General features: G+C 47.7%; 1 protein-coding gene across 2 annotated transcripts in view; it reads right to left on the bottom strand.

Moving 5' to 3' along the window:
* Positions 1 to 14,070, bottom strand: part of LOC140103726 (interleukin-27 receptor subunit alpha-like) — a 56,555-nt gene that overhangs the window by 35,574 nt on the left and 6,911 nt on the right. The window contains exons 2-3 of one of the 2 annotated variants that reach the window (XM_072126940.1): positions 13,545 to 13,664; positions 1,842 to 2,120 (exon numbers count right to left, since the gene is read on the bottom strand). In XM_072126940.1, the coding sequence (XP_071983041.1) occupies positions 1,842 to 2,120; positions 13,545 to 13,614 (349 nt within the window). In that variant the 5' untranslated portion in view covers positions 13,615 to 13,664. Of the gene's footprint in view, positions 1 to 1,841; positions 2,121 to 13,544; positions 13,665 to 14,070 lie in introns of those variants that run through there. The other variant, XM_072126941.1, reaches the window with a different exon arrangement.

The following is a 14,070-nucleotide window of genomic DNA, read 5'->3' as shown; positions in this document are numbered from 1 at the left end:
CAGTCCTAATATATACCCCGCCTGAGACTACACAGTCCTATTATATATAACCCCCCTCCCCCCGCCTGAAACTAGAGTCCTAATATATACCCCCCCGCCGAAGACTACACAGTCCTAATATATACCCCGCCGAAGACTACACAGTCCTAATATATACCCCTCCCCCTGCCTGAGACTACACAGTCCTAATATATACCCCCCCCCACCTGAGACTATACAGTCCTAATATATACCCCCCCCCGCCTGAGACTACACAGTCCTAATATATACCCCTCCCCCTGCCTGAGACTACACAGTCCTAACATATACCCCCCTCCCCCCGCCTGAGACTACACAGTCCTAATATATACCCCCCCCCCACCTGAGACTACACAGTCCTAATATTTTCCCCCCCGCCTGAGACTACACAGTCCTAAAAATAACCCCCCCCCGCCTGAGACTACACAGTCCTAATATATACCCCTCCCCCTGCCTGAGACTACACAGTCCTAATATATCCCCCCCCCCCCGCCTGAGACTATACAGTCCTAATATATACCCCCCCCCCCGCCTGAGACTACACAGTCCTAATATATACCCCCCTCCCCTGAGACTACACAGTCCTAATATATACCCCCCTCCCACCGCCTGAGACTACACAGTGCTTTTATATATAACTCCCCTCCCCCACCTGAAACTACACAGTCCTAATATATACCCCGCCTGAGACTACACAGTCCTAATATATACCCCGCCTGAGACTACACAGTCCTATTATATGTAACCCCCCCAGCCTGAGACTACACAGTCCTAACATATACCCCTCCCCCTGCCTGAGACTACACAATCCTAATATATACCCCTCCCCCTGCCTGAGACTACACAGTCCTAATATATACCCCCCCCCCGCCTGAGACTACACAGTCCTAATATATACCTCCCTCCCCCCGCCTGAAACTACACAGTCCTAATATATACCCCGCCTGAGACTACACAGTCCTAATATATACCCCCCCGCCTGAGACTACACAGTCCTAATATATAATCCCCCCCAGCCTGAGACTACACAGTCCTAACATATACCCCTCCCCCTGCCTGAGACTACACAGTCCTAATATATACCCCCCCGCCTGAGACTACACAGTCCTAATATATACCCCCCCGCCTGAGTGAGACTACACAGTCCTAATATATACCCCTCCCCCTGCCTGAGACTATACAGTCCTAATATATACCCCCCCCCCCGCTTGAGACTACACAGTCCTAATATATACCCCCCCCTGCCTGAGACTACACAGTCCTAATATATACCCCCCCTACCTAAGACTACACAGTCCTAATATATACCCCCCCTACCTAAGACTACACAGTCCTAACATATACCCCTCCCCCTGCCTGAGACTACACAGTCCTAATATATACCCCCCCCCCCGCCTGAGACTACACAGTCCTAATATATACCCCCCCGCCTGAGTGAGACTACACAGTCCTAATATATACCCCCCCCCCACCTGAGACTATACAGTCCTAATATATACCCCCCCCCCCCCGCTTGAGACTACACAGTCCTAATATATCCCCCCCGCCTGAGACTACACAGTCCTAATATATAATCCCCCCCAGCCTGAGACTACACAGTCCTAATATATACCCCCCCCCCCTGCCTGAGACTACACAGTCCTAATATATACCCCCCCTACCTAAGACTACACAGTCCTAATATATCCCCCTCCCGCTTGAGACTACACAGTCCTAATATATACCCCCCCCTGCCTGAGACTACACAATCATAATATATACCTCTCCCCTGCCTGAGACTACACAGTCCTAGAGGCCAAGTATGGAGGACACAGAGCACTTACATCCCACCTGGAGCTGCACCATGTTGATTGGATGCCGGCGTCTATTACACTCCATATTACACACAACGTGGTAACTTTCTCTGATGTCCACAAAAGTAATGATGGACGTGGTCCGGTTCTGCCAGTCCGGATTCCTTAAATCATTGTTTATTTTAAATACAAATTTCGGATTCCATCTGCAGATTTCCATCCTAGTGATACAGATTATTGTAAGGTTGGTCCCTACTGAAACCAGCGAGGACGGAATAAAGATCAGATCTCCCTTCATGGAAACTAAACCTACAGAGAGAAAGGATAAAAAATGTTACATAATGATCAATTATTCAATAAAATCCATGTTCTCCTGTGTGGTGTAGTATATAGAGGATGTGTCAGCTCTCCTCCTGTGTGGTGTAGTATATAGAGGATGTGTCTCCTGTGTGGTGTAGTATATAGAGGATGTGTCTCCTGTGTGGTGTAGTATATAGAGGATGTGTCTCCTGTGTGGTGTAGTATATAGAGGATGTGTCTCCTGTGTGGTGTAGTATATAGAGGATGTCTCTCCTGTGTGGTGTAGTATATAGAGGATGTGTCTCCTGTGTGATGTAGTATATAGAGGATGTGTCTCCTGTGTGGTGTAGTATATAGAGGATGTGTCAGCTCTCCTCCTGTGTGGTGTAGTATATAGAGGATGTGTCTCCTGTGTGGTGTAGTATATAGAGGATGTGTCTCCTGTGTGGTGTAGTATATAGAGGATGTGTCTCCTGTGTGGTGTAGTATATAGAGGATGTGTCTCCTGTGTGGTGTAGTATATAGAGGATGTGTCATCTCCTCCTGTGTGGTGTAGTATATAGAGGATGTGTCTCCTGTGTGGTGTAGTATATAGAGGATGTGTCAGCTCTCCTGTGTGGTATAGTATATAGAGGATGTGTCTCCTGTGTGGTGTAGTATATAGAGGATGTGTCTCCTGTGTGGTGTAGTATATAGAGCAGGGGTCGGGAACCTATGGCTCGCGAGCCAGATATGGCTCTTTTGATGGCCGCATCTGGCTCGCAGCCAGGGCTCCTATCCAGGGGCTTAACTACAGCCGCAGCAACTGCTAATATGCCTGCCAAGACCAGGCTGTTGTGCCCCCGGCTGTAGTTATGCCCCTGGATGTATTCTGCAGAGCAGCGCAGGGTCCGCGGGGTTAATTCAGGGGCGGCGCCTCCCTCTCCTTCCCTGCAGCAGTCTCCTCCGTGTGTGAGAGGGAGGGGAGGAGACTGTCTGCCTGCAGCCAATCCCGGGGCTGGATGTAGCAGCGCGGGAGATTCAGACAGAGGAGACCAGAGAGCTGCATACTCCGGAGACATGAAGGAGAAGGAGTCCAAGGAGAAGGAGTCAGCAGCCGGGATCAGCCAGAGATAAGTGCTCCCTCCCCCAGTGTCTCCTCACACTCTGCCTTAACCCCTTAGTGTCCTGTGTGCAGCTATGAAGCTCTCCTGAGAGCTTCATAGCTGCATCATCCTCACATATCTTCCCCCACCACTGCATTTCTACATTAATGTGAGGTTATGCAGCAGCTTAGACACATGTTGGCGTCTGTATAGGGATGTTCTGCAGCGGTTGGCGTCTGTATAGGGATGTTCTGCAGCGGTTGGCGTCTGTATAGGGATGTTCTGCATTGGTTGGCGTCTGTATAAGGATGTTCTGCATTGGTTGGCGTCTGTATAGGGATGTTCTGCATTGGTTGGCGTCTGTATAGGGATGTTCTGCATTGGTTGGCGTCTGTATAATGATGTTCTGCATTGGTTGGCGTCTGTATAGGGATGTTCTGCATTGGTTGGCGTCTGTATAGGGATGTTCTGCATTGGTTGGCGTCTGTATAGGGATGTTCTGTAGCGGTTGGCGTCTGTATAGGGATGTTCTGCAGCGGTTGGCGTCTGTATAGGGATGTTCTGCATTGGTTGGCGTCTGTATAGGGATGTTCTGCATTGGTTGGCGTCTGTATAGGGATGTTCTGCATTGGTTGGCGTCTGTATAAGGATGTTCTGCATTGGTTGGCGTCTGTATAATGATGTTCTGCATTGGTTGGCGTCTGTATAGGGATGTTCTGCATTGGTTGGCGTCTGTATAGGGATGTTCTGCATTGGTTGGCGTCTGTATAGGGATGTTCTGTAGCGGTTGGCGTCTGTATAGGGATGTTCTGCAGCGGTTGGCGTCTGTATAGGGATGTTCTGTAGCGGTTGGCGTCTGTATAGGGATGTTCTGCATTGGTTGGCGTCTGTATAAGGATGTTCTGCAGCGGTTGGCGTCTGTATGGGGATGTTCTGCAGCGGTTGGCGTCTGTATAGGGATGTTCTGCAGCGGTTGGCGTCTGTATAATGATGTTCTGCATTGGTTGGCGTCTGTATGGGGATGTTGTGCAGCGGTTGGCGTCTGTATGGGGATATTCTGCAGCGGTTGGCGTCTGTATAGGGATGTTCTGCATTGGTTGGCGTCTGTATGGGGATGTTCTGCAGCGGTTGGCGTCTGTATAGGGATGTTCTGCATTGGTTGGCGTCTGTATAGGGATGTTCTGCATTGGTTGGCGTCTGTATAGGGATGTTCTGCATTGGTTGGCGTCTGTATAAGGATGTTCTGTAGCGGTTGGCGTCTGTATAGGGATGTTCTGCATTGGTTGGCGTCTGTATGGGGATGTTCTGCATTGGTTGGCGTCTGTATGGGGATGTTCTGCAGCGGTTGGCATCTGTATAGGGATGTTCTGCAGCGGTTGGCGTCTGAATGGGGATGTTCTGCAGCAGTTGGCGTCTGTATGGGGATGTTGTGCAGCGGTTGGCGTCTGTATGGGGATATTCTGCAGCGGTTGGCGTCTGTATAGGGATGTTCTGCATTGGTTGGCGTCTGTATGGGGATGTTCTGCAGCGGTTGGCGTCTGTATAGGGATGTTCTGCAGCGGTTGGCGTCTGTATGGGGATGTTCTGCAGCGGTTGGCGTCTGTATGGGGATGTTCTGCATTGGTTGGCGTCTGTATGGGGATGTTCTGCATTGGTTGGCGTCTGTATAGGGATGTTCTGCAGCGGTTGGCGTCTGTATGGGGATGTTCTGTAGTGGCTGTCGTCTGTATAAGGATGTTCTGTAGCGGTTGGCGTCTGTATAGGGATGTTCTGTAGCGGTTGGCGTCTGTATGAGGATGTTCTGCATTGGTTGGCGTCTGTATAGGGATGTTCTGCATTGGTTGGCGTCTGTATAAGGATGTTCTGCATTGGTTGGCGTCTGTATAATGTTCTGCATTGGTTGGCGTCTGTATAAGGATGTTCTGCTGTGGCTGTCGTCTGTATAGGGATGTTCTGCATTGGTTGGCGTCTGTATAGGGATGTTCTGCATTGGTTGGCGTCTGTATAAGGATGTTCTGCATTGGTTGGCGTCTGTATAGGGATGTTCTGCATTGGTTGGCGTCTGTATAGGGATGTTCTGCATTGGTTGGCGTCTGTATAGGGATGTTCTGCATTGGTTGGCGTCTGTATAATGATGTTCTGCATTGGTTGGCGTCTGTATAGGGATGTTCTGCATTGGTTGGCGTCTGTATAAGGATGTTCTGTAGCGGTTGGCGTCTGTATAGGGATGTTCTGCATTGGTTGGCGTCTGTATAGGGATGTTCTGCATTGGTTGGCGTCTGTATAGGGATGTTCTGCATTGGTTGGCGTCTGTATAATGATGTTCTGCATTGGTTGGCGTCTGTATAGGGATGTTCTGCATTGGTTGGCGTCTGTATAGGGATGTTCTGCATTGGTTGGCGTCTGTATAAGGATGTTCTGTAGCGGTTGGCGTCTGTATAGGGATGTTCTGCATTGGTTGGCGTCTGTATAGGGATGTTCTGCATTGGTTGGCGTCTGTATAGGGATGTTCTGCATTGGTTGGCGTCTGTATAGGGATGTTCTGCATTGGTTGGCGTCTGTATAGGGATGTTCTGCATTGGTTGGCGTCTGTATGGGGATGTTCTGTAGCGGTTGGCGTCTGTATGAGGATGTTCTGCATTGGTTGGCGTTTGTATAAGGATGTTCTGCATTGGTTGGCGTCTGTATAGGGATGTTCTGCATTGGTTGGCGTCTGTATAAGGATGTTCTGTAGCGGTTGGCGTCTGTATGGGGATGTTCTGCATTGGTTGGCGTCTGTATGGGGATGTTCTGCATTGGTTGGCGTCTGTATAGGGATGTTCTGCAGCGGTTGGCGTCTGTATGGGGATGTTCTGTAGTGGCTGTCGTCTGTATAAGGATGTTCTGTAGCGGTTGGCGTCTGTATGAGGATGTTCTGCATTGGTTGGCGTCTGTATAGGGATGTTCTGCATTGGTTGGCGTCTGTATAAGGATGTTCTGCATTGGTTGGCGTCTGTATAATGTTCTGCATTGGTTGGCGTCTGTATAAGGATGTTCTGCATTGGTTGGCGTCTGTATAAGGATGTTCTGTAGCGGTTGGCGTCTGTATAGGGATGTTCTGCATTGGTTGGCGTCTGTATAGGGATGTTCTGCATTGGTTGGCGTCTGTATAGGGATGTTCTGCATTGGTTGGCGTCTGTATAAGGATGTTCTGTAGCGGTTGGCGTCTGTATAGGGATGTTCTGCATTGGTTGGCGTCTGTATAGGGATGTTCTGCATTGGCTGTCGTCTGTATAGGGATGTTCTGCATTGGTTGGAGTCTGTATAGGGATGTTCTGCAGCGGTTGGCGTCTGTATAGGGATGTTCTGCATTGGTTGGCGTCTGTATAGGGATGTTCTGCATTGGTTGGCGTCTGTATAAGGATGTTCTGTAGCGGTTGGCGTCTGTATAGGGATGTTCTGCATTGGTTGGCGTCTGTATAGGGATGTTCTGCATTGGTTGGCGTCTGTATAGGGATGTTCTGCATTGGTTGGCGTCTGTATAATGATGTTCTGCATTGGTTGGCGTCTGTATAGGGATGTTCTGCAGCGGTTGGCGTCTGTATAGGGATGTTCTGCAGCGGTTGGCATCTGTATAAGGATGTTCTGCATTGGTTGGCGTCTGTATAGGGATGTTCTGCAGCGGTTGGCGTCTGTATAAGGATGTTCTGCATTGGTTGGCGTCTGTATAGGGATGTTCTGCATTGGTTGGCGTCTGTATAATGATGTTCTGCATTGGTTGGCGTCTGTATAGGGATGTTCTGTAGCGGTTGGCGTCTGTATAGGGATGTTCTGCAGCGGTTGGCGTCTGTATAGGGATGTTCTGTAGCGGTTGGCGTCTGTATAGGGATGTTCTGCATTGGTTGGCGTCTGTATAAGGATGTTCTGCAGCGGTTGGCGTCTGTATGGGGATGTTCTGCAGCGGTTGGCGTCTGTATAGGGATGTTCTGCAGCGGTTGGCGTCTGTATAATGATGTTCTGCATTGGTTGGCGTCTGTATGGGGATGTTGTGCAGCGGTTGGCGTCTGTATGGGGATATTCTGCAGCGGTTGGCGTCTGTATAGGGATGTTCTGCATTGGTTGGCGTCTGTATGGGGATGTTCTGCAGCGGTTGGCGTCTGTATAGGGATGTTCTGCATTGGTTGGCGTCTGTATAGGGATGTTCTGCATTGGTTGGCGTCTGTATAGGGATGTTCTGCATTGGTTGGCGTCTGTATAAGGATGTTCTGTAGCGGTTGGCGTCTGTATAGGGATGTTCTGCATTGGTTGGCGTCTGTATGGGGATGTTCTGCATTGGTTGGCGTCTGTATGGGGATGTTCTGCAGCGGTTGGCATCTGTATAGGGATGTTCTGCAGCGGTTGGCGTCTGAATGGGGATGTTCTGCAGCAGTTGGCGTCTGTATGGGGATGTTGTGCAGCGGTTGGCGTCTGTATGGGGATATTCTGCAGCGGTTGGCGTCTGTATAGGGATGTTCTGCATTGGTTGGCGTCTGTATGGGGATGTTCTGCAGCGGTTGGCGTCTGTATAGGGATGTTCTGCAGCGGTTGGCGTCTGTATGGGGATGTTCTGCAGCGGTTGGCGTCTGTATGGGGATGTTCTGCATTGGTTGGCGTCTGTATGGGGATGTTCTGCATTGGTTGGCGTCTGTATAGGGATGTTCTGCAGCGGTTGGCGTCTGTATGGGGATGTTCTGTAGTGGCTGTCGTCTGTATAAGGATGTTCTGTAGCGGTTGGCGTCTGTATAGGGATGTTCTGTAGCGGTTGGCGTCTGTATGAGGATGTTCTGCATTGGTTGGCGTCTGTATAGGGATGTTCTGCATTGGTTGGCGTCTGTATAAGGATGTTCTGCATTGGTTGGCGTCTGTATAATGTTCTGCATTGGTTGGCGTCTGTATAAGGATGTTCTGCTGTGGCTGTCGTCTGTATAGGGATGTTCTGCATTGGTTGGCGTCTGTATAGGGATGTTCTGCATTGGTTGGCGTCTGTATAAGGATGTTCTGCATTGGTTGGCGTCTGTATAGGGATGTTCTGCATTGGTTGGCGTCTGTATAGGGATGTTCTGCATTGGTTGGCGTCTGTATAGGGATGTTCTGCATTGGTTGGCGTCTGTATAATGATGTTCTGCATTGGTTGGCGTCTGTATAGGGATGTTCTGCATTGGTTGGCGTCTGTATAAGGATGTTCTGTAGCGGTTGGCGTCTGTATAGGGATGTTCTGCATTGGTTGGCGTCTGTATAGGGATGTTCTGCATTGGTTGGCGTCTGTATAGGGATGTTCTGCATTGGTTGGCGTCTGTATAATGATGTTCTGCATTGGTTGGCGTCTGTATAGGGATGTTCTGCATTGGTTGGCGTCTGTATAGGGATGTTCTGCATTGGTTGGCGTCTGTATAAGGATGTTCTGTAGCGGTTGGCGTCTGTATAGGGATGTTCTGCATTGGTTGGCGTCTGTATAGGGATGTTCTGCATTGGTTGGCGTCTGTATAGGGATGTTCTGCATTGGTTGGCGTCTGTATAGGGATGTTCTGCATTGGTTGGCGTCTGTATAGGGATGTTCTGCATTGGTTGGCGTCTGTATGGGGATGTTCTGTAGCGGTTGGCGTCTGTATGAGGATGTTCTGCATTGGTTGGCGTTTGTATAAGGATGTTCTGCATTGGTTGGCGTCTGTATAGGGATGTTCTGCATTGGTTGGCGTCTGTATAAGGATGTTCTGTAGCGGTTGGCGTCTGTATGGGGATGTTCTGCATTGGTTGGCGTCTGTATGGGGATGTTCTGCATTGGTTGGCGTCTGTATAGGGATGTTCTGCAGCGGTTGGCGTCTGTATGGGGATGTTCTGTAGTGGCTGTCGTCTGTATAAGGATGTTCTGTAGCGGTTGGCGTCTGTATAGGGATGTTCTGTAGCGGTTGGCGTCTGTATGAGGATGTTCTGCATTGGTTGGCGTCTGTATAGGGATGTTCTGCATTGGTTGGCGTCTGTATAAGGATGTTCTGCATTGGTTGGCGTCTGTATAATGTTCTGCATTGGTTGGCGTCTGTATAAGGATGTTCTGCTGTGGCTGTCGTCTGTATAGGGATGTTCTGCATTGGTTGGAGTCTGTATAGGGATGTTCTGCAGCGGTTGGCGTCTGTATAGGGATGTTCTGCATTGGTTGGCGTCTGTATAGGGATGTTCTGCATTGGTTGGCGTCTGTATAAGGATGTTCTGTAGCGGTTGGCGTCTGTATAGGGATGTTCTGCATTGGTTGGCGTCTGTATAGGGATGTTCTGCATTGGTTGGCGTCTGTATAGGGATGTTCTGCATTGGTTGGCGTCTGTATAGGGATGTTCTGCATTGGTTGGCGTCTGTATAAGGATGTTCTGCTGTGGCTGTCGTCTGTATAGGGATGTTCTGCATTGGTTGGCGTCTGTATAGGGATGTTCTGCATTGGTTGGCGTCTGTATAAGGATGTTCTGCATTGGTTGGCGTCTGTATAATGTTCTGCATTGGTTGGCGTCTGTATAGGGATGTTCTGCATTGGTTGGCGTCTGTATAGGGATGTTCTGCATTGGTTGGCGTCTGTATAATGATGTTCTGCATTGGTTGGCGTCTGTATAAGGATGTTCTGCAGCGGTTGGCGTCTGTATAGGGATGTTCTGCATTGGTTGGCGTCTGTATAGGGATGTTCTGCATTGGTTGGCGTCTGTATAATGTTCTGCATTGGTTGGCGTCTGTATAATGATGTTCTGCTGTGGCTGTCGTCTGTATAGGGATGTTCTGCATTGGTTGGCGTCTGTATAGGGATGTTCTGCATTGGTTGGCGTCTGTATAAGGATGTTCTGCATTGGTTGGCGTCTGTATAATGTTCTGCATTGGTTGGCGTCTGTATAGGGATGTTCTGCATTGGTTGGCGTCTGTATAGGGATGTTCTGCATTGGTTGGCGTCTGTATAATGATGTTCTGCATTGGTTGGCGTCTGTATAATGATGTTCTGCATTGGTTGGCGTCTGTATAATGATGTTCTGCATTGGTTGGCGTCTGTATAATGATGTTCTGCATTGGTTGGCGTCTGTATAATGATGTTCTGCATTGGTTGGCGTCTGTATAATGATGTTCTGCATTGGTTGGCGTCTGTATAGGGATGTTCTGCATTGGTTGGCGTCTGTATAGGGATGTTCTGCATTGGTTGGCGTCTGTATAGGGATGTTCTGCATTGGTTGGCGTCTGTATAGGGATGTTCTGCATTGGTTGGCGTCTGTATTGGAACAAGCTCGAATGTAAATTATCTATTTTTTATTTTACAGGGAATTACAATTGTTTTGGTCCAGTGGAAGCTTAGTACGGGGGGGGGGGGGGGGGGAACACTCCTTGCTGTACTAATGACTGCTGGAGCCATTGTTCTGTCAGTGTCCCTTTAAGCATATTGTACGGCTCTCGCAGAATTATATTTTAAAATATATGGCGCTTATGGCTCTCTCAGCCAAAAAGGTTCCTGACCCCTGATATAGAGGATGTGTCTCCTGTGTGGTGTAGTATATAGAGGATGTGTCAGCAGCTCTCCTGCTGTGTGGTGTAGTATATAGAGGATGTGTCAGCAGCTCTCCTGCTGTGTGGTGTAGTATATAGAGGATGTGTCAGCTCTCCTCCTGTGTGGTGTAGTATATAGAAGATGTGTCAGCTCTCCTCCTGTGTGGTGTAGTATATAGAGGATGTGTGAGCTCTCCTGTGTGGTGTAGTATATAGAGGATGTGTCAGCTCTCCTCCTGTGTGGTGTAGTATATAGAGGATGTGTCTCCTGTGTGGTGTAGTATATAGAGGATGTGTCTCCTGTGTGGTGTAGTATATAGAGGATGTGTCTCCTGTGTGGTGTAGTATATAGAGGATGTGTCTCCTGTGTGGTGTAGTATATAGAGGATGTGTCTCCTGTGTGGTGTAGTATATAGAGGATGTGTCTCCTGTGTGGTGTAGTATATAGAGGATGTGTCTCCTGTGTGGTGTAGTATATAGAGGATGTGTCTCCTGTGTGGTGTAGTATATAGAGTAGGCGTCTCCTGTGTGGTGTAGTATATAGAGGATGTGTCTCCTGTGTGGTGTAGTATATAGAGGATGTGTCTCCTGTGTGGTGTAGTATATAGAGGATGTGTCTCCTGTGTGGTGTAGTATATAGAGGATGTGTCTCCTGTGTGGTGTAGTATATAGAGGATGTGTCTCCTGTGTGGTGTAGTATATAGAGGAGGTGTCTCCTGTGTGGTGTAGTATATAGAGGATGTGTTTCCTGTGTGGTGTAGTATATAGAGGATGTGTCTCCTGTGTGGTGTAGTTTATAGAGGATGTGTCTCCTGTGTGGTGTAGTATATAGAGGATGTGTCTCCTGTGTGGTGTAGTATATAGAGGATGTGTCTCATGTGTGGTGTAGTTTATAGAGGATGTGTCTCCTGTGTGGTGTAGTATATAGAGGATGCGTCTCCTGTGTGGTGTAGTATATAGAGGATGTGTCTCCTGTGTGGTGTAGTATATAGAGGATGTGTCTCCTGTGTGGTGTAGTATATAGAGGATGTATCTCCTGTGTGGTGTAGTATATAGAGGATGTGTCTCCTGTGTGGTGTAGTATATAGAGGATGTATCTCCTGTGTGGTGTAGTATATAGAGGATGTGTCTCCTGTGTGGTGTAGTATATAAAGGATGTGTCTCCTGTGTGGTGTAGTATATAGAGGATGTGTCTTCTGTGTGGTGTAGTATATAGAGGATGTGTCTCCTGTGTGGTGTAGTGTATAGAGGATGTGTCTCCTGTGTGGTGTAGTATATAGAGGATGTGTCTCCTGTGTGGTGTAGTATATAGAGGATGTGTCTCATGTGTGGTGTAGTTTATAGAGGATGTGTCTCCTGTGTGGTGTAGTATATAGAGGATGCGTCTCCTGTGTGGTGTAGTATATAGAGGATGTGTCTCCTGTGTGGTGTAGTATATAGAGGATGTGTCTCCTGTGTGGTGTAGTATATAGAGGATGTATCTCCTGTGTGGTGTAGTATATAGAGGATGTGTCTCCTGTGTGGTGTAGTATATAGAGGATGTGTCAGCTCTGCTCCTGTGTGGTGTAGTATATAGAGGATGTGTCTCCTGTGTGGTGTAGTATATAGAGGATGTATCAGCTCTCCTGTGTGGTGTAGTATATAGAGGATTTGTCTCCTGTGTGGTGTAGTATATAGAGGATTTGTCTCCTGTGTGGTGTAGTATATAGAGGATGTGTCTCCTGTGTGGTGTAGTATATAGAGGATGTGTCTCCTGTGTGGTGTAGTATATAGAGGATGTGTCTCCTGTGTGGTGTAGTATATAGAGTAGGCGTCTCCTGTGTGGTGTAGTATATAGAGGATGTGTCTCCTGTGTGGTGTAGTATATAGAGGATGTGTCTCCTGTGTGGTGTAGTATATAGAGGATGTGTCTCCTGTGTGGTGTAGTATATAGAGGATGTGTCTCCTGTGTGGTGTAGTATATAGAGGATGTGTCTCCTGTGTGGTGTAGTATATAGAGGAGGTGTCTCCTGTGTGGTGTAGTATATAGAGGATGTGTTTCCTGTGTGGTGTAGTATATAGAGGATGTGTCTCCTGTGTGGTGTAGTTTATAGAGGATGTGTCTCCTGTGTGGTGTAGTATATAGAGGATGTGTCTCATGTGTGGTGTAGTTTATAGAGGATGTGTCTCCTGTGTGGTGTAGTATATAGAGGATGCGTCTCCTGTGTGGTGTAGTATATAGAGGATGTGTCTCCTGTGTGGTGTAGTATATAGAGGATGTGTCTCCTGTGTGGTGTAGTATATAGAGGATGTATCTCCTGTGTGGTGTAGTATATAGAGGATGTGTCTCCTGTGTGGTGTAGTATATAGAGGATGTGTCTCATGTGTGGTGTAGTTTATAGAGGATGTGTCTCCTGTGTGGTGTAGTATATAGAGGATGCGTCTCCTGTGTGGTGTAGTATATAGAGGATGTGTCTCCTGTGTGGTGTAGTATATAGAGGATGTGTCTCCTGTGTGGTGTAGTATATAGAGGATGTATCTCCTGTGTGGTGTAGTATATAGAGGATGTGTCTCCTGTGTGGTGTAGTATATAGAGGATGTGTCAGCTCTGCTCCTGTGTGGTGTAGTATATAGAGGATGTGTCTCCTGTGTGGTGTAGTATATAGAGGATGTATCAGCTCTCCTGTGTGGTGTAGTATATAGAGGATTTGTCTCCTGTGTGGTGTAGTATATAGAGGATTTGTCTCCGGTGTGGTGTAGTATATAGAGGATGTCTATATATTAGATTTTATGATGAAATTGTATTTGTTCTTTATGAATAATCTGTAGATCTGCAGATAATCACCTTCTGACATTTTCAAGATGAATATGTGAAAAATCCAAGTTGCCATCCATGTAGAAAGCTTTACTTCCATATCTAGATATCACACTGGACATCATGACAGGTGCTCAACGTCTGCAACAACTGAGAAAGACAATGAACCAATATTTCAAAATATGAGTCTGAGCTAAATCATAAATTGTACCTTCAGGATAGCTACACACTGAGATCAGCTGCCGAATCTTGCAGACCCCCATGGTGCACCCACATGTAGCATTGTAGTAACTTTACACACCATTGCTCTCTCAGTAGGTCTAATCATTATTACTGTGCTCTCAATCCTCGGCATCAACATAAAGTTGAAGGATACATTTCTGGATCCCTGCAGTCACCAGCAGAGGGAGCTGAGTGCTGACTCTCCCCATTGAACTTAATAATAATGTTGTACATGAGTCTCCCTCTAGTGGTGACTGTAAGAAACAAGATTGCAAATTCAGCAACTGTTCTCCGGCTTCTATAAAGATTTATAACAGGAAATGCACATTCTGTT

This window comes from Engystomops pustulosus, chromosome 10 (assembly GCF_040894005.1).
Source record: "Engystomops pustulosus chromosome 10, aEngPut4.maternal, whole genome shotgun sequence".
In the NCBI taxonomy this organism is placed as follows: Eukaryota; Metazoa; Chordata; class Amphibia; order Anura; family Leptodactylidae; genus Engystomops; species Engystomops pustulosus.
The sequence above is the reverse complement of the archived record's forward strand: the minus strand, read 5'-3'. Positions and strand labels throughout refer to the sequence as shown.